We start from the raw sequence: 19,915 nt of genomic DNA, 5'->3' as shown, positions 1-19,915 counted from the left end.
GGTTTTAAACATTACTCAATAAGAATTGTTAGAAGGTAGATTTCACTATAAAATAAAAGTGAAGAAGTACCTCGCATACATAGAAAGCCTTAAAACAGGTTTAATTCATTACTATGAACATACCAGGAGAAATAGATATATAAATTTATTGACATTGAAAAAACAGTTTTACAACATTTAGTATTTCTCCATATATTATTTATAAATATAGACTTACTATATTTCTTTTAGTTGAAAGCACTGAGTTATTATAAAATAGAAAAATTTTAAATGTACATTAAATTAGTCAGAAACCAAGAGAGAAAAAAATAATTACTCAATGTGACTGCCTTAGTAGAGTTTAATCCCTAGAGGGTCTCCATTTATATTTTGGGTGTTGATTCTATTTGTTAATCTTATATTCACTTCTGGGTCTCCATCTGTTTCGCTTTGGTTTTTAATACCCTGAATGATAAAAAAAAAAATCAAAGGTTCTTCATTCCAGTTATATTAAGAATTAAATAGTGTCTTGCTTCTTCATAGGTATGTGGTATGAATTAAATAGGGTGATAGAGTGATATATTTCCACCTGAGGAGCTCAAAGTATATCAGTGGTAATCAACTACACAAGGTCATAGAATGGGTAAAGGTGAAACTTGCCAAGACACGTGAGTAATGTTTCCTCAGCCTCAGAGTCATAGCATGATGCACTCTTGTTTAGAAACCGGTGTTTGGAGATGGCAGCTGTGGGTGAGAATCTAGAATCAAAGACCCCAGAGTTGTATGACCACAGCTTATCCACTTAAGTCATGTGAATGTCAGTTTGTTTACCCATCTGGAAATGGTAATGTTGCACACCTCATGCTGCAAAAACTGTATATGAGTCAATGCGTATAATGTGTTTAATGTTACAGCTGCCACAGAAGAAGTGCCTAATAAACTGAGTCTTCTATAACATGCCAGGGATTAAGTACTATTTTCCTCCATAGAGCACAAGTAATATCTGTTCAATTTTCAGCGAAATTATGTTTTTAAAACACCTGATCTTTTGATTTTACAACTGATTTATTGCATAGATTCTGTGCAGCCTTTGTTTACTAAAACAAACAAAAGTGTTTTAAAAAAGTCTACATTCTCTACGTCTGCAACTTTATTCCTGTCCTGGCTCATTTGCAGATGTAGAGAATGGACTTGTGGACACAGGCAGGGGGAGGGGTGGACTGGGACGAGGTGAGAGAGTGGCATGGACATGTGTGCACTACCAAATGTAAGGCAGATGGCTGGTGGAGGGCGGCCGCGTGGCTCAGGGAGATCAGCTCGGTGCTTTGTGACCACCTGGAGGGGTGGGATAGGGAGGGTGGGAGGGAGACGTGGGATGGAGGAGGTATGGGGATATATATATATATGTATAGCTGATTCACTTTGTTGTAGAGCAGAAACTAACACACCATTGTGGTGCAATTGTGCTCCAATAAAGATGTTAAAAATAAATAAATAAAACAGTGAAGGTGGGGGAAAAAAAAAGTCTTACAGCATTTTAGCCTCCCTAGTTATTTTTGCCCCTCCACATAGGGATTCTAAATACTTGAAGTCATTGATTTTCAATAAAATTGTGTGAGAAATAAATGACACAAATATTGAGTTTTTAATAAGAAACATTCATATCAAAAATATTTGTAAAATAAGGGTTCATTTGGAATGAGATCTATTACTAAATGACTGCTGAATCAGTTGATACTAGTATTGGCATAAACATTTCATACATTAGCTTTTATTTAAAATTATAGTAAAACATTTGTTATACAATGACACTCATCTAGGGCTATCTAATGGTACCATTTCCTTTAATATTTGGATAAATATTACAGTTACTGCAAAAATACCCCATCATGTTAAAGTTTACTCAAAATGCAGTCCCAAATAGCTCAATCTTTCTTCAGCATATCACTCTGGTAGAAAAACATAAAAGCTACATCTCCTTTTGTCTCCCACTTGTAGTTATGAAATTCATAAGACATTTCACAACCAGGGAAGAAAAAGGGCAAACATAACAAAATACCAAAAGTCATTCAGCTTAGACCTGGCTGGTGATAATTATTAATCATTTATCTTAGAAATTTCTGTGGTTGAACTAAATAAGTATACCAAATTAATGATTCAGGAAATAAGTGCTTCTCTTACAACCTATGGAAACAGAATACATAGTGGGTTCATCTCTCTAAAATGAGGGAGTGCTGTTATTCCCTCTGTCTCTACTCACCTCTTTTCTTAAATAGTAATTTAAAGGGTGTGATCATTTATTTGATCCACCTTCTCCTTAAGTTGTGACCCTCTGGATAGGAGAGGTGCTGGGAAGCAAAAGCGTGGCTTTTCTGCCTTTCAGAGAGGCAGGCTTCCACAGGAACTTTGAATCAAAACTGGGGTGGGTCAGAGACTGCAAAGGAGAATATCACAGTCTCCCTTGAGGAGAGAGATCGGATAAGAACACATTCAGAGAAAGGAAGCAGAGCTGTCAGCAAAGCAATGGAAGAGCATTTGTGTTATTTTACGCTCCCTCCAGAACATCAATATTTTATAAGCTTCTCCCTTGAGAAATGATAGAAGATTCTATCTCCACTAAGTAAAAACGTGTGTAGCTCCCTTTGAGGGATTGCCTGTTACCAGCTAGATGGTGGGAAAATTACTAATGCTTGCACTTTTCAAGGAAATTCTCTCTTATTACTTTCCTTGCTTTTCCCCCCCTACATCTGAGAAAAACAATCAAAAGTAAGGCAACAAATGAAGTATCAAATAATATATTTTTTCTGTGGTCCATTATGCTTATAAAAGTTCTGCATCACAAAACATTGGGTAAAAAACAATTTGATAGTTTTCTAATTAGAAAAGTGGCAACTTTCAATGAATGAATTTGCACCTCTAAAGAAATACTAAATATTGTGTTACTGCATACTGACATTTTTATTCCTGAAAGAGTAGGATTGGTTAAATAGCGGCAATAGATTTGTGTCATGACCTTGTACAGCCAATACTAAGCACTTCTGAAGAATTAACAAATATTATTCATATACTTCCTAAAAATAATGGGGCAGTGATAGTAAGTGTGAGAGGAACAACAGTAAAAGAAACAAGAGGAGGGAAATAGAAAAGAGCTAACCGGCAAAGGTCTAGATCTTGGGATTACTAATTAAAACCAAATTGAGTCATATTATCATTTGGCAATCTAATGATGAACAAGGCATTTTACTTTAGATAAACAGGGGAGGGAAGGAAGATAACTTCATATGTTCAAATTTATAAGAAATGTTGTGTGTTGGTTATTTTCTTAAAGTGGAGGTAGCCAAAAACAAACATGTAAGGATTTTACAATGTTATAAAATATTAGACAAAATAAGCCTACTTTTCTATTAATGGAAATTGTGTTATTTGACCATTTGTGGTGGAACATGGTCAAAATTTTATGATTTTAAAGTTAGATGGGGCCTTCTTGAGAAATTTACAAACAAGGAAAAATATTAAGAATACTAGAACATCTGTTTAATATTCATAAAGGTATTTAAACTGTTATTTTTTATGAAAATCGTCCTTTGAAAATGTGTGTCTGTTGTTATGTAGATGTTCAAAGGTGAGGATTACATTGTATAGAACAACACTGAACAATTTTTTGAAGTTTTGATTCTAGTACATTTTTCTTTAACTTACATGATTTGAGAAAATCAAAAGGAAATGGAAGAGAAAATGCATGGAACTGAGGAATAGTTTTGCCAAGTGATATGCCATGATTTTTTTTAAAAAACAGTTTCTTGCTGAATTATTGTATGAAAGTTAAAGAGAAATTCAAAATCAAAAATCTCAGGCCCACTATAGCCATTTGTTTTAGTGATACTCTTCTCCAATTTTTTCCTTTTATATTTTTCTGTCCACAAAAAGAAATCAATGCCAGGAAAAAGATCATCTGGTAAATTCCTAGAACTGGTTGATCTGATCCGCATGATGAGTGAACATAAGTGCTAAAAGTACCCTTCTTCCTCAAGGTACGTTTCTTCTGTCACAATTAAAATGTGGAATAATTAGTTTTACTACAAAAAAAAAATAACACCATTCATTCAAGACTCTTTGTATTCTGCTGTAAACATTTCAGTTTTATCTCCATAAACTACTTTTCGATAAAAAATGTTACTCTGCTACACTTGTAACTCACACAACACTGTAAATTAACTATACTCCAATAAAAAAAAACTGCCTGAAATTAAAAATAGTAATAATACTTTAAAAAAACCTGTAGCCATGATTCTTTATGAAATGTAAAAAGTGACCAATATTTTTGTATCATTGTTAATTACATATATATTTTTTGCTCTCTTTGATGTGATTTGGAAACTTCAGACAAGGATATTCATCCCCTCAATGCTTAGTCTAATGTATAAATAGACCTACTATAATCAATCTTTCAGGTAACATAAACATACAGGTCTACTCGTGTATAATTAATTTTCAAAAATAACACTTTCTAAATACAGACATAGAGGAAATATTTACAGGGAATTTTCATTATAAAGAAAAACTCAAATTACAATTTTAAACAGACCACTGAGCAAATCATTTTGAAATACTTGATCAGGTATTTAGAGGTTACTATAACAATAATCAGATCTTCCTCAAATACAGTAGTATATATGTCTCTATATATCTATACATATATATATATATATATATTATATTAAAAAACTTTAAAGTAATTTTTCCCACCCCAATGGATAGTGTATATCTCCAACCCAGTTAAATCTTACCCTCTTTCAACAAAAATTAAACAAAAAAATGTTTGTGGTTTCTAACACCTTGTCTTCAAAACAAAACAACAACGAAAGAAACAGAAACAAAACAAAAAATAAAAGCAATGTACCTACTAGTTATGTCAGGGTCATTAAAACCCCAGGGAGTCCAAAACCCCAAGGGGCACGTCTGGATGGAAGCTGCCTCCCTTTGCCGGAAGCTCCAAATTACAAAAATATCAGTTGCAAAGATTTTCCTTGACTGCTGGAAGATTTGAGCATTGTAAATTAGACCACAGAGTTCCAATAAACCTTAACTGGAAAAAAACATGTCTAGCACACTCTAGTGAATCTTGGTCTCTATTTTGATGATTCATCTAGTGAGTCATATTCCTGGAAAGATTCTCTAGGGTCCCACAAAGGCTCATGCTTATTGTCCAAGGCTAGAACTCTTATGCACAGTCACATCCAGTCTCTGTTTTGGGGGTCTGCCACTGTGCCTGGGTGGCTGGTGCTGCAAAGACTCAAAACATAACCACAGAGGAATAATCTAGACAAACCAACAGGTCCTGGAGATATTTCTGGATCTCAAATAAAGATGCCCTCTTGCTTCCTCGTGAGTTCCCCTCTGAGGTCTTTGAAGCCTTTAATGTGAGTGGACTTCATTCTGGACAATCTATAAAGAGGTTCTAATCATGTTTTTCGTCCAAAGAGAAGATACCAGGTTCATAATCTGTGATAACATCATCCCCTCCTCTCAAGGAGTATCTGCAACAGGATGCAACACTATCTGTTCTAGCTATTGCCACCACTGTTGTAACTTTTTCTGGGGCAAAAAGATCCCTAATCCCTTTCAGTCAGCATCACTGAGAAGGGGCCAGGCCATGGAAAAGTCTGAAAAAGAATGGTAATCCAAAAGATAGTTTGCATTTTCTCCTAGACACAAAAATACTAGTGACTTCTCTACCAATTGATACAGGAATACTTCTTCCTGTCTTCTAAGTATTCCACTATACTTGAATAAATCAAGCTCCCTGACTCTTAATTAGGGGCCCAGGGAATAACACCCTGTACTTCCCATTCTATAATAATGGTTTTGACATTTTTATTTCTATCTCTTTTCCATAGTCTACAAGCTTTAAGAGGAAGCACACAATGTACCTTGTATTTGCCATAATAATTTCATTGTATAGCACAGTGCCTGACTTGATATAGTATACACAAAAAATACATCTTAGTTAAATGAATGTATCAAAATGTTCCCATCAGTAAGTTAAGCCAACTAGCTAAAAGTTTAGGGTTTTGTCATTCCATACTTCTTCTTTTCCAAAGTGCATGAAGTAGAAATTAGCCCTTTCTAAATATTATTGCATGTCTTTACATAACAGAAAAATCAATAATAAAAAGCGTAGATTGAATTTTTCTTCACGAAACAACAGTTCTCAGTATATGAAACAACAGGATGGAATGTACAACTTGCTTTGGGGACCTCACCTGACTCTCCCTCAGAGCATCTTGAAAAATGCACTGTGAATTATATCTTATCAGGTTAACTGACTACTCATTTTAGCTCTAAGTAAATGGCCAAACATAGCTGACATTTAACAGAGAACACAGAAGTAAAGATTGCAATCTTTTAAGTAAGTTTCAGACTTATCAAACATAGCATTTTTCTTGCATATTGCTGTCAGGAAAACTATGAGTAACACTTTTTTTTAAAAAAAATCATTGTTGCCGTCAAAAACTGAAAAACTTTGTAAGTTAATTGGGAAGTAAATTAAGAATCAGCAGGTGAAAAATATAAAATCAAAATATTCATTTCACACAAAACCTTTGTGTCATGATTAATAACACTATTTTATAATAATCATGATTTCTCACAGTTTGATCTTTATAGGTTACCATAAGAATGCAGTTGATTAGTGTTTGCATGTATCTTTCAAGCTTGGTTATTACCTCTTAATCTCCTTTCTACACAAACAAAGGCATAAGGATATTAAGAAGAAGGAGAAGGAGAAAGAAGAGAACAGAGAGAAGAGGAAGGAGAAAATGAAGACAGAAAAAATATTACATAAAGGAATAGTTACTTTTCTGTATCAATTTAGTTAGGCCATGGCAACCAGATATTTGGTCAAATATTATTCTAGATGTTTCTGTGAGGGTATTTTTTAGATGAGATTAACATTTAAATCGGTAAACTTTGAGTAAAACAGATTACCCTCTATAATATGGGTGGGCCATAGCTAATTAGCCTCTTAAGGGAATTCTGCCAGCAGACAGCCTTCAGAATCAAACTGTAGCTCTCTCCTTAATTTACTGTCACCTAAGGAAAAGGCCATATGTCTCTTTGCGGAAGAACTGAAGAAATCCTCGTCCTATGTACTGACTGCATTGTTGCAAAAAACCCTTTGTTCTAGCTATCTGGCTCTTCACCAATAAATGAGCTATGGATCTTCAAATAGACACAGTTCCAGAAACTGAGGAGAGAATTATGACTTTTTACCGGAGTGACTACTGTTCTCTTTCTGCTCCGCCATGCGTGCCATTTTCTTGCTGTAGACGTTAACAGCACCCAAGCTGGCTGCCTGTCTCTTTTGCCCTTTGGAACACTATGCTCACTATCTTTACCACCACCTTTAGGTCACATGAACCTTAGCTGCTTTTCTGACATTGGAGGTCACTCCTGTTATTTTGAGATCCATAGATGAACAATTCCAAGTTTGTTACTGCCTCCCTTGTCATCAACTCAGCCTTACGGAAGAGCGCTACCACTTAACCTGTTGTGTTGCCGATGCCGCTCATCAATGCAGTTTGGATGGCCCTGGCGAGTGGTATGTATTCTGGCTCCTCCTGAAAACCTCTCCTCTGGTAGGTTTTCTGGACTCACGTAATTTATTCTATCCAGCTTTCTCTCTTCCTGTAGCCTCTTTATTCTGTCATGGCAACTCAGCTATGTCTGTTGCTCAACATGGGACATTTCTTTCTTCATTCTTCTAGAGTGTGGAGATATCTCTATTTTCTGGGGCCCTTGCCTGAGTGTTAAATCCTCATGTCCTGAGAATTCTTGCTTATGCAGTCTTATATTCTGGCCTACTCAGCAAGTACCCCCAAAGTGCAATCCCTGGGTCATTCCTTCAACTCCTGCTAATATAAGCTAATTCTTATATCTCCTCTATAAGTGTATATGCTCTTTCTTATCAACACATTCCAGTTGGATTAGGTTGCAATTTAATGTTAATTCCCAGCCTGTGACCCACGGGAGAAGAAATGAATCTCTTGAGGAAAGGTGGTCACCTGTTGCCCTTGTGAGAGAGGCTACTACAGTGTTCTCTGTCAGGCATAAACTGTTAGCTTTCACTAGGAAGGACTGGTGAGTCACCTCTGTGAACTCTGAGGATTCCAGGGCTCCAGCACAGACAACTTCTTCAGGATCATCTGTCTAGAGAGTCTATCCAGATGTCCCCATCCCCCAATTCAGCTTGACAGGTGTTATTTTCAGCTCTTCTGAAATGTTTTCTGAAGTCCTTTAATAACACTAAAATAAAGCAGATTTTGCTGAGTGCTTTGAAGATGAAAAAGGGTTACAGAAACTAGTCCACTTAACAGTCATTTGTCATGACATTATCCAGTTGCACAAGTCTCCACCAGACCCTGGAGAAAATATTTTTTCTTCAAGCATAAGATTTTTGGAGTTTACAGAAACCAAATACAAAAATCATGCTGCAAAATGAAATCTTGAAATCCTCCTATTGCTGTTTGGGAATCAGAGATAGAGTGAATATCAATAAGTCTTAAGACTTATTGTAAGCCAACTGGAAGATCTGAGCAACAAAATTGTGCAGTTTTTTCCCCCTTCCTTTAAATACAAGTATATGATTAAGAAGGGTTCCTTTCTCTGTATCTTCTCAGCCTCAGAATTTGACTTTGAGAGAAGAAGAATATTGTGATGAGTAGTTAAAATGGTTGCTTTGAAATCCATTTGCTTTGAATGGTTGCTTTGAAATGGGAGGCAGCTAAATTTACGTTCTATTCTTCGAGCTGTAGCTGGCTTTTTTGAAGTCAGTCCCATGCTTGTCTGGTTCAGGGGTCAGTCAGATATTTGGGTAAAATTGATACACAGAGTTTGGGGCTTCTCCTCCCTAACTCTGTACTTTCTGCCATTTTCACCTTCAGATTCCAGAAGCTATGACTGCCCTGAACTGTGTCTCCTAGTTCTCCACAAGAATGAGGCTGATTTCTACTGAAGCTTTAGCCTCCCTGTCAGATGTAACTCTGGAGTAGTCTCAGGCTAAAAGCAAAACAAATGAGAAACTCACCTTTTACCCTGTGGTCTTCTCTGTTTCTAAGTGTTAACTCCCCTCTAGTATCTGCTTTTTATATATTTATTTTTCCAGAAAATATATCCACCTTTTCTTTATTCAACTTAAATCACTGAACTACATCAAGCCAAAAAGCCCTAATATTTTACATGTTATATGCCAGAAAACATACCTCACTAGAATATTCTATAGTAGTGATTTGTTATATTTAGGCCTAGTTAGATAAAGAAACAGTATCGAGCAGACCTTTTTTAACGAAAAAAGGGAGGAAGAAGCTGCAATTTCCTATTCCTACATTAATAATGTTCATTAGAGTCGGTGTTCTTTGTGGGAAGAGAAGAGAAAACTAAATATAAAACTAGAATTTATGCATTGGCCAAAATAAACAGACCTAGAGGAAAATGTTGTCTAATTAAAAGATCATTGAAAATTATTTGCAGGCTATGATATCTACAATTACTAATCATTCTTATGTATAGTGTTCTATAGAGATTTTTTTTTTAACATAGAGATTTTCTGAGACTTGACCAGTTTCTCAAGTGTCCCTCCAGGATAAAAAATAGTAATAAAAATAAAATTAAACATTTAATCTGTTTTAAAATTTAAAAATCATTTAAAGTGAATAAGGAGCCATAGAGTATTATTTATTAAGACTGTGAGATAGCAACATTTTAGATTTAAGTACACAGAACATAATAATCCTTTGAGAAAACAAACAAAAATTTAATAGAAATGTACCATACATATGTTCAAATTAGGAAGTTTTAATTGACATGTGGTGTGGGTTTTTTTCTTCATGCCTATTATTAGATTTAATATATTTTACAGTTCAAAAGATTAAATCTCTTTGTATTATTATGGTTTGACAGTAAACCTGGATTTTCAAGCACATGGGTGACAGTAATGCAACTGGAAAGTTTCAGAGATAATAATACAGACCCATGTAGAGGGTGTAATTGTCCCAGGGGGGTAAGAGACATAGGTGTACTTGCTTATTCATAGACTGGTGACAGTTTACTATGATGCTAATTCTTACTTGTTTGAATGAATTAAATATATTTAAAATGAATGGTCATGAAGGCTGAAACATTTGACGCTAACATCCTAGCAACATTTCTTAGTTTCCTGTTGGTACCGAAGTACAAAATGCTAGGAAATATCTGACGTTTATTGAAGCGATTTCCTTTTTCTGTACTTGTGGGTTGATACTTCCAATCAAGTGTTGCTGATTAGATTCTGAAAGCATGTAATTGATTTTCAAACTCTTTACATCCTGGTTGCTATGTTTAAACAGCCACATGAGAAACATTTCCTGAGTCTAGGTAGATTACTTTTTGTTTTACATGAGCAATAGCTTAAAAGGTGAGTTGACATTTAAAGAAAGAAATATTCAAGCACGAGGTACATTTGAAAGTCATTAAGATTAATAAAGGTTTACAATAACATATTATCCTTAAGTGTTGACACAAATACTATGCTGTATTTATCTGACACTAATCTGTCTAACATACGAAGAATGGAAGCAATGATTTGATTTTGACCCAAATAATGATGTCATCATAACCTTTGCAGGAATGAATTAAAGCATATTCTAACCTTTTCATTATTTCACATTTTCACTACCAGAAAATCATTACTCAAAAGGGAAAGGAATGCTTTTGCAACGGGGTCTTGCTTAGGGTTATATTTCAATTCCTCATAATGAAACATAAAGGACAGGAAAAAGAAGGTGAGGACATTCTATCAAATCACTACTTGCAGTTTTTCATATGTAATACTCAGTATAGTTTAAGACTTAACCAAGAGAACAACCCATTATGTCTCAGCAGCAAATCTGTCAATATGCTGATGGAGCAGAGGCATAATATATGTTATTTGAATACTGCAACAGGTAACTTTTATTTGTAAAATGCAAGGAAGATTTTACTTTAAGGGAAAAACTTCACAACCTAAGGATTTAATTAAAAAATATCAAGTGAACAAAAATTCTGAAAGCCTGTGAACATTAAACTAGATGAAAATTACAAACTTTTAATATGAAAAATTAAGTAGATCATCCCTTGATTTGTTGAGCATAATAAAGCTTATTGAAACTAATCAAATGACATTTTTTCTTAGGAAGGTCTTTCTGATATATAGCATTGGAAACTTACTTCATTGTTCATGATCATTAAGGCTTAATTTAATTTAATTCTATTTATTTTAATATTCAAACCTTTATTAGCTTCTGACACCGGTCAACCCCACTCCTGGGAGCAGTTCCCTCCTATACTTGTAAGATCATTTAATATGTACTTCGTAAGGAAGTCTGCATTTAGACTCAGGTTTGTTTGCTTGATTAATTTGGTGAACTTAAAGACATTGCTGAGTCAAAATTCAAACAACACATGGATTCTAAATTGCTCCAAGGTAAATTCTCAATTCTATACAATTTGCTGATTTTTAAAGGGGGGAAAAAAAAGATTTTCTAACTTTTCTCCAATTGTTTCCAAGGACAATTGACAATTTAATGCTATCATTTACATGTAGGCCAAAACATGATTTGTTCCTGTCTCCTTTTCATTTAATTCAACTTAAAAAAAAAAATGTATTGATGGCCCACAATGAGCCAGGTTTTATTTCACTTTCCAAAGATACTTTAGTGAATCAAACAACGATGACTGCCTTTGTGGAGCTTATATTCTAGAAGCGATGGGGCAGCAGATAATGATAAACATGGACACATAAATGATATTTTACATTAAAAGGCCATGAGCCTTATGGAATGAAAGAACAAGGAAAGGGTTTTCAATTGTAGGCGGGGCCTGGGGGTGGATTCTACTTTTACTTAGGCTGGTATGGGTAGGCCTCCTTTTGGTGATAGTTGAGCCAAAAATTTGAAGAAGTGAGGGACTTCACCCATGAAGCTATTTGGGGAAAATTGACCCATTCAGAGTCAGAGCAAAATCCTAAATGTGGAACTTGTCTGGTATGTTTGGAGAAAGCTATGAAGCTAGTGTCACCGGAGAAGCAGAAGGTGAACCGGAGCTCCCGCTGCATCTCAGTGATGTGAGATGTCTGAGAACTAAGGGAGGGGTAATCATGTGGGGCTTTTAAGTCATTTTGAAGAGTTTGGTTTATATTCAGAGTGAAATGGGAGCTAATTTAGAAAGACTGAACTTCTGTTTGTTAATGACAATTCTGGCTACCATATAGAGAAGTTGTGGGAGAGGAACTGGGGTCAAATCAGGTCACCGAATGATGAAGCGCTTCCTGTAATTCAGACAGGGAGTGACAGAAAATATAGCCAATCCAAATAAGTACATCTATTTCAGGAAACACCCTGAAGCATCTTTGAATAGGACACTATCTAGTTCACACACCAGTCACATCCGATATTCAAAGGATTTTATAAGGTTATCACTTTAAGTTAAGTTTGGGAACACACATTCACTCCTCTTCTGTGGAGAATGGTTTTTGGCAAGATAGTTTTAGTGCCATAACCACATTTCAGTGTGAATTCTTTGGTGTGCAGATTATATAAAATGCTTTGACGTATACTATATCAGTACACAGTAAAATCAAAGAGGAGAACTAAGCAGGGCTTAACTCATAGGCCTAGTGTTGCAAACTTCTTTCCCTTTGTCCCTCTGAAATCTGCTTCTCAGAGTTAGACACAATAGGTTGAGCAACAAGCAAGGATTAGGTATGGTTCACATATGATTCCAGAGTTGGTTTATAATCTTGAATGAGAATTGAAAAGTCAAAACCCCTTTACTACAATTCCTTTTCATGTGACTCTTGGGCATGCCATGTTTAAGAGGTACTGTGTCCCACATCCCTTTAGAAATACTAAGTATTTATCTAACTGCCATTCTCCTAGCTCTTTCTAGTCATGGTTCCAAACTGAGCCATGATTTTGAACCATCATTCAACATTTTAACGAGTATGTATTTATGTATCTAGTAGGTTTGGCCAGCCTGGCATTTTCATATGGATTCCCACATATACAGTTTAGGAAGATTACACACATTAAAATGGTTCTTTCTTCCAAAAGTCCCTGTTATATTTACTATAGAGAAAAAAAATTGGATGATCATTTTAACCCTTGCTAATGTTTTTTACAAGATTACAAAAAGTTTTATCTAATAAATAACATAAAATATGTTTTATAAAATATAGATAAATTTTACAAAATATATACAGAGGTTGTATTAGTAATTAATAATTAGTAAATAATTAATAACCAATACAAAACCAATCAGGGGGTTGCTGCTCAGATACACAATTATGAGGATAAAAACAGAACCAAAACAAACATCACTGGAATACAGACCCCCCTCAGCTCCACCACTAACTAATCATAGGGATTGTCCTTAAGGACCTCCTGCCTCCCTCTTGCTGTCAGAATCCATTGTTAGCGACACCCTTTCTCTCTCATCCTTCCACATGTGTACAAAACTCCCAGTACAACTGTATTTAGCTGTGTTCTTTCTCATATCAGGTAAAGAGTAATATGCAAATAAACATGTAATCAAAGAGGTGAGTTATTTGTCAAATCTTGTGAGTTGCAAGGTCTTCTTAGTATGAAAGCTAAGGAGAAATTCAATGTTTATATTAGAAAAAAAATGAATTTAATTATGAAATGTAATCAGCACTCATATTCTGTGTGCCTGCTCCTTGAAAAAAGTTTTGCTAAGTCATGCCTTCAATTTCAAGACCTTACAGTTCATTGGAATGAGGAACTATGAATAGATATGTGCACATCACTAACTCCAGTATAAGACACTGGGAGAGAAGAGCTGGAAGGTAGCACTATAATGCCCTAGATTGCACTAGACATTAGATCTTTACCCATAGGATACCCATTTCATTTTACTAAATGGCTCTCTATAAACCTAGTGAAATGAATGATTTGCCAGATATTGTAAAGAGGGTAGAACTACAGGATTTTATAGTGTAGGTTCAAACTCTTTGCCTGACTCTCATAGTTTATAAGCTAGTCTCTTGCAGCCTTAACACAATGATGTTAAAAGCAAAGCAGCTACAAATTCCCTACCGTCCTGTGGCCCCGTATCTCCAACCAGGAGTCGCTGAGAGGACAGAGCAAAGCGTCACCCTGCTGAATAGCAATTACTGCTTCTGTAATACCTATAATAACTGGCCCTAGTTTATAAAATTGAAACAAATTGCTTACAAGTAATTATTTTCAAGCAACATAAATAGTTTAAAGCTATTGCATCTGAAAAGTTAATTACCCTGAGTGCAACTCAGCATAATTTTCTTTTATAAAATATTTTATGTTAAAAACCAGGCTGTTCACTAATGTCAGACAAAGGATTGTTCCCTTTGTGACAAGTTCACTTTTAATTTGCTTTTATTAATTATTTACTGATCCTATTCATAAAGAAAAACTGGAAATATATTACATAGCCTTTTATTTTTGGACATTGAGATATATTTAGAACTAAAGAGGAAATGAAGGAAGTAAATGTTCTTGTAATTCTTCACTCTCTGGCCGCTTCTATTCCAGAGACAGGAACAGCCCCCAAGACCACACTGTGAATTAGTCTGAGAATATCAACTGGGCTCAGAAACTTCCTCTCCCCCGCCCTCCAGCAAAACACATTTTATAACCAATCTTAACGAGCTGCAGTCTAGTGACTGTCAGTGGTCATACCAACAAAGCTGACAAATTAATTTACCTTAAAGCATAGTTAAGTGGTAATAGCAGTGCTGTTTTCTCAGAGAATGTTTGCATGTCAGTAGGGACTCCAGGTTACCCCAAAGGAATTGACAATTAATAGTGAAGCTATACAAATGGCACTGATCAGAAATACGTATACAAGTGGGACAGTATTAAGGTATATATATTTTTTCTACATATATTTGCTCCTACAATTTCAATTAGATAATGATTTTCTGTTTTCTTTCTCAATGGACATTTGTTGTAGGAAAGCAGAAAAAAGCAGCTTAAAGCCAAAGACTTTTCCAGTATTTTATAAAATCTGAAATTGAATAAAGGGGTAGGTGTTCCACATTAGAAATAAAGAGGATGATAACTTTGGGAAAGACAAGCCAACAATTGGCTGGTTTTCCCCAAGGATGAAAGCAGGTTGGAAGAACCTGAGGATTGTGAGAGTCATGAGCTGACCTCCACCTGTTTGTGGGGAGGAGGCTGGGGGTGAGCTCGGGCTTATGGAAAAGGATGGAACTGAGCAATGTGGATGCTGGATCCCCACCCAGGAGCATCTGTATTGACCTAGTTCCTGAGCACGGCCCAGAAGCAACAGAGCTAATGGGAATGTGTCCTATAATACCTTGGGGCCATGTAAACATGTAAAGCACTGCGTTGTGCTGGAGTGGAAGTGTGCGCCCCAGTAACTGAGTTTAAATTGTACTTCTCCCATTCCCAGTAACTCTATTTGTGCATCCACACTCCAATCTCTCAGCTTCTGTCTTTCTAGGTGTCTCCTTGAGCACTATACACCACAGCAGATGCAAAGCAGGGTGTGATACATCTTTCTGGAGCATCAAGTTTTTTTTGTTTTTTTTTTAAAGTATTTATTTATCTATTTATGGCTGTGTTGGGTCTTAGTTTCTGTGCTAGGGCTTTCTCTAGTTGTGGCAAGCGGGGGCCACTCTTCATCGCGGTGCGCGGGCCTCTCACTGTCGCGGCCTCTCTTGTTGCGGAGCACAGGCTCCAGATGCACAGGCTCAGTAATTGTGGCTCACGGGCCCAGCTGCTCCGCGGCACATGGGATCTTCCCAGACCAGGGCTCGAACCCGTGTCCCCTGCATTGGCGGGCAGATTCTCAACCACTGCGCCACCAGGGAAGCCCGAGCATCAAGTTTATTAACTAGAATTGGAAGAACCAAGGAGTCCTTGGAACAAGAACTATCCCCCTCCCCCACCAACACGGAAGACAGAAGAGTGGGGGAGGGGAGACGTGACCCAGGAATGACAGTCCAGTCTCTGAAGTTTCACCCAGGTGGGGGTTGAGGGGCAGACCTGCAGCCACGGTTGCCTCGCTTTCGGTCGCCCGGGCTGCTCCGGACCATCCTCTGAGCTGGCCAGGGTCTTGGATACGATGCTTCTGAAGGCCGCGCAGAGAACACCCTCATCTTCCACTGGACCGGGCCCCAGGGAGCGCGGCGGCCTGACCTTCCTGCCTCAGTCATGCATGGGGTTCACATGGGCTCACTTTATTATGACGCCTCTTGCTGGGCAGCTTGCAACAAAGATGTTTCAAAACAAAGTTCCAGATTCTCCTAGCCACCCCTTGCTTTTTCTGGCTGTGGCCAGAGGGAGTGGATGAGGACACACTCTCAGGCTGCCCAGTGTGGGAGGACCCTCCAGTGTTGGACACACCCGGGGGGCAGCTGGTTCCCTCTGGGGCTCCAATCCTGCTGCTGGTGGAGGGGGATGTCCCAGTGCCACACTGGGGGGCTGGGCTGGGGGTGGCAGTCCTCGCCTCCAGGCTGGGTGGGGGACAGGCAGACTCACCGGTCTTCTGCCCCGCCTGCTGGTCTTCCTGCAGCTGCACGTTTTCTCCCTGGTAGAGCCACCTGCTTTTCAGGGGGGACACCACAGGGCTTGGAGAAGGCTCAAGTTCACTGCCGCTGAGGTCCCCGCGACAGAAGGGCCTCACAGTTACGATGGAGGCCCCTACCTGGGGTTTCTTGGCGCTCACACTGCCTGTTCCAGCATCCTGGATCTGGTCGCAAGTCAAGCCCGGAGTCGTCACCGTTGTCACCTTCAGGTCCTCTTCACAGGGTGGCTGGAGTGGCTCCTTCTGGCCCATGTTTAACCAAGCATGCCTCATGAGGTCAGGTAAGGTGCCTCTGTCACTGGGGTTGAGGGCAATCATTTTTTGTAATAGATCCCTTATCTCCAAAGACAGATAAGGTGGGATGTGGTATTTCCCTTGTAGGACTTGCTTCCGCAGCCCCTGGTAGTCTTTTCCCCAAAAGGGCTGGCACCCAGTTACCATGGCGTAGAGCACTACTCCCAGGCTCCACACGTCCACCGCAGGGCCGTAGCTCTGCCCCAGGAAGATTTCCGGGGCAAAGTAAGGGGGTGTGCCGCAGATTGTGTCCATTTGTCCAGAGTCATCACACTTGTTGCTGAGGCCAAAGTCTGTAAGTTTGATATTCATGTTGGAATCAAAGAGGAGGTTCTCTGGCTTCAGGTCCCGATGCACGATGCCCCTCTGGTGGCAGTGCTGCAGGGCGGAGGGCAGCTGCCGGAACGGGCCTCGGGCCTCCGCCTCTGTCATACGGCCATGGATCTTCAAATAGTGGCACATGTCCCCCCCACTGAGGTACTCCATCACCAGAATAAATGCCTCCTCTGTGTTAATCGCCCCCAGCAGTTTTACAATATTGGGGTGATTCAGGAGCTTCAGTGTGGGACCTATGTGGTCCCTTAGCGGGGGGGCACAGCTGTCTGAGGCAGGGGCCTTCTCTTTCCCCCTTTCAGCCAAAAAGGAGGAGTTTTCAGACCTCCAGCCAGTTGAGAGCTAAAATTATGAGGAATTCCCATGGAGTACTTACCAGATTGCCGGGTTAGCTGGTATCCTGTGCTGATCCCAGAGGAGAGCCCGTGGAAACTTGGCTGATGAAGAATCACCCAAGGTTTGCCTCACAAGCAGAGGGGGAGGAGAGGTGGGGCGGTGGGGCGGTGGGTGTTTCCTGTTCTCGCCAGCAGCTCACGGTCCCGCGAGTGGCTCACAGGGCCCCCAGCCCACTTCAGGAACTCAGAGATGCATCCTTATCCATTTTGTCAGGCGGTCCTCACTACCTGGATCTTTCCGGGTCTCGCCTCCTGGCTCATGGGCTGCCCAGTTCCTTTACCAAACTGCAAGTGATGAGGGAGAATATACCGTTGACCCAGGTCAGCGAGGAGGGCAAAAAGTCCTGGTGCAGCCGTTGCTGCCTTGTACAGGGGTCAGGCAGGCAGCACTGCTGGTGAGACAGCGGGTCAGACTGCTGCGGCTTTTTCTCGTCCACAGGACCCCGCCGTCCCCGGGCATCTGGCACCAAGGGAAGGACAGCCACAAGCAGCTGGAAGATACGCATGAGTATCAGTCTCCAAGCCCCAGTGACAGCCGGCACAGTGTGATCCCCTCGAGGGGGCCAAGTGCAGATGCCCCTAGGGGCTACACTGTGTGCGCACCACACCCGGGTATCGGGTTCCTGGGCAGAGTTGCTCTGAATTCTGCTGAAGGCTACCGCCGTGGTAACCTATCGGTGAACTCAGAAACCAGAGCCAGTCATCCTCACACAAACCTCCCAAAGCCTCCGCCATCCTCTCGCTGAAGCCAGGGCGAGCCGAAATTGTCAGGCCCCCCAAAAGTGTCCTCCTGGTGTCACCCGTGTCAATAAAACAAAATTGAGTTCAATTCTGGAGAGGTCCGCCCTCACGTTCTAAAGTTCACACTCTTCCCAACGGATCCTGAACGGAGCGGCTGGCTGGCGTTCTCCTCAGTTACGCGAGAAGAGGGCGGAGTCTCGCGAGGCAGACGCAGCTGCGTGGCTCAGGCTCCAAATCTCGCGGAGTCTCTGCGCATGGCTTGCCGCTGCCATCTTGGATTGAGAGGCGTGTCCTTCTGCGCACGGTCCCGGAGCTGAGGTGTGGGGAGCAGCGGTTTCGCACAAGAAACTCTGGTCTGAGGTGCCAGGTTCGAGGCCTCTGCACGCGTCCCCCTGTGAGTAAGTGAGACTAAACTAAATACAGAGAAAAAGAAGAAAGGTTAGACTATGTTTTATTACCCAGATTCTATTATTTGTTTCCTAGGAATTGTTAATATGCTTTGCAGGTGACACCACCACAATTTTTTTTTTAATATACATAGAGCAACAGAATTATACCTAAGAGATATCTAATGTTTTCTCTGAATAAACTATTTTCTTTCAGAATTCTATCTTAAGGCAGATAAAGGGTTAATGTAAGCTGTAGTAGAGAATTTTCATAAAGGGAGGAATGGAGAATGGAAAACTACTTTGGCTACCTCGAGTTTGTATCCCAAATAATGCAACCAAAAATCACTTAGTGAACCTTTTCACTGACGAACGTGAACTAAAAGACCATTAATAAATGAGACAAACCAGCTATTAAGTTTCTAAATCATTAATTCCCGGTAAAGATGTTTTCAACATTCCTAAAGATAATGTATGTTTCACGGGGACTGTAGTAGACTGAATGATGGATTCTCAAAGATGTCCATGTCAGGCAGACTGAAGACAAGGGGAAAGAAAAGAAAAAGAAAAAAAGGAGAGGTGGTAACAGAACCAGAGGTTGGAGTGGTGCAGGATGAGCCAGGGAAGGCAGGCAGCCTCTGGAAGCTGGAAAAGGCACGGAAATGGGTTACTCCCTAAGCCTCCAGAAGGAATCCAGCTCCTTCCAACATCCTGATTTTTGAATTCTGACCTCCAGAGCTGTAAGAAAATAAATCTGTGTTATTTTAAGCCACTAAGTTCGTGGTTTGTTATAGCAGCAATAGGAAACTAATACAAGGACAGAGATTTTAACTGACTTGCTCTCTGTGGTTTTCCCAGCAGCAAAAACATTACTTGGAATATAATAGGGGGTCCATATATACTTGGTGAATGAATGAATTTATGAGTGAATAGTTGTAATAATTAACTAATTAAATGGTCATGGTAAGGCATGGGGTATAGACTAGTATATGGGCAAAGCTCTGTGTTTCCCAAACCTCTGACAGCAGGAGGCAGGCTATAAAAGCTTCAATCTTATTCTACCACTACGTTTGAGCCCTCAAAATTCAATGTTTTCAATAAGATAAATACGTGTTTCTCACTCCTAATTATCAAGAGCAGGGAAAGTAATCCAAAATAGGCATCTCT

At 39.2% G+C, this 19,915-nt stretch overlaps 1 protein-coding gene across 10 annotated transcripts in view; it reads right to left on the bottom strand.

The window, feature by feature from the left end:
• LOC309621421 (serine/threonine-protein kinase MARK2-like) overlaps positions 1-19,915 on the bottom strand; it is a 445,069-nt gene that overhangs the window by 291,835 nt on the left and 133,319 nt on the right. For 7 of the 10 annotated variants that reach the window (XM_082408917.1, XM_082408914.1, XM_082408915.1 and 4 more), the window contains one exon: positions 9,472-18,775. The exons of the other annotated variants lie outside the window; for them this stretch is intronic. In XM_082408917.1, the coding sequence (XP_082265043.1) occupies positions 16,225-17,379 (1,155 nt within the window). In that variant the 5' untranslated portion in view covers positions 17,380-18,775 and the 3' untranslated portion in view covers positions 9,472-16,224. Of the gene's footprint in view, positions 1-9,471; positions 18,776-19,915 lie in introns of those variants that run through there. 10 annotated transcript variants of the gene reach the window in all.

This window comes from Balaenoptera borealis (assembly GCF_965194805.1).
Source record: "Balaenoptera borealis genome assembly, contig: HAP1_SCAFFOLD_420, whole genome shotgun sequence".
Classification (NCBI taxonomy): domain Eukaryota; kingdom Metazoa; phylum Chordata; class Mammalia; order Artiodactyla; family Balaenopteridae; genus Balaenoptera; species Balaenoptera borealis.
This window is presented reverse-complemented; position numbering and strand designations above follow the sequence as displayed.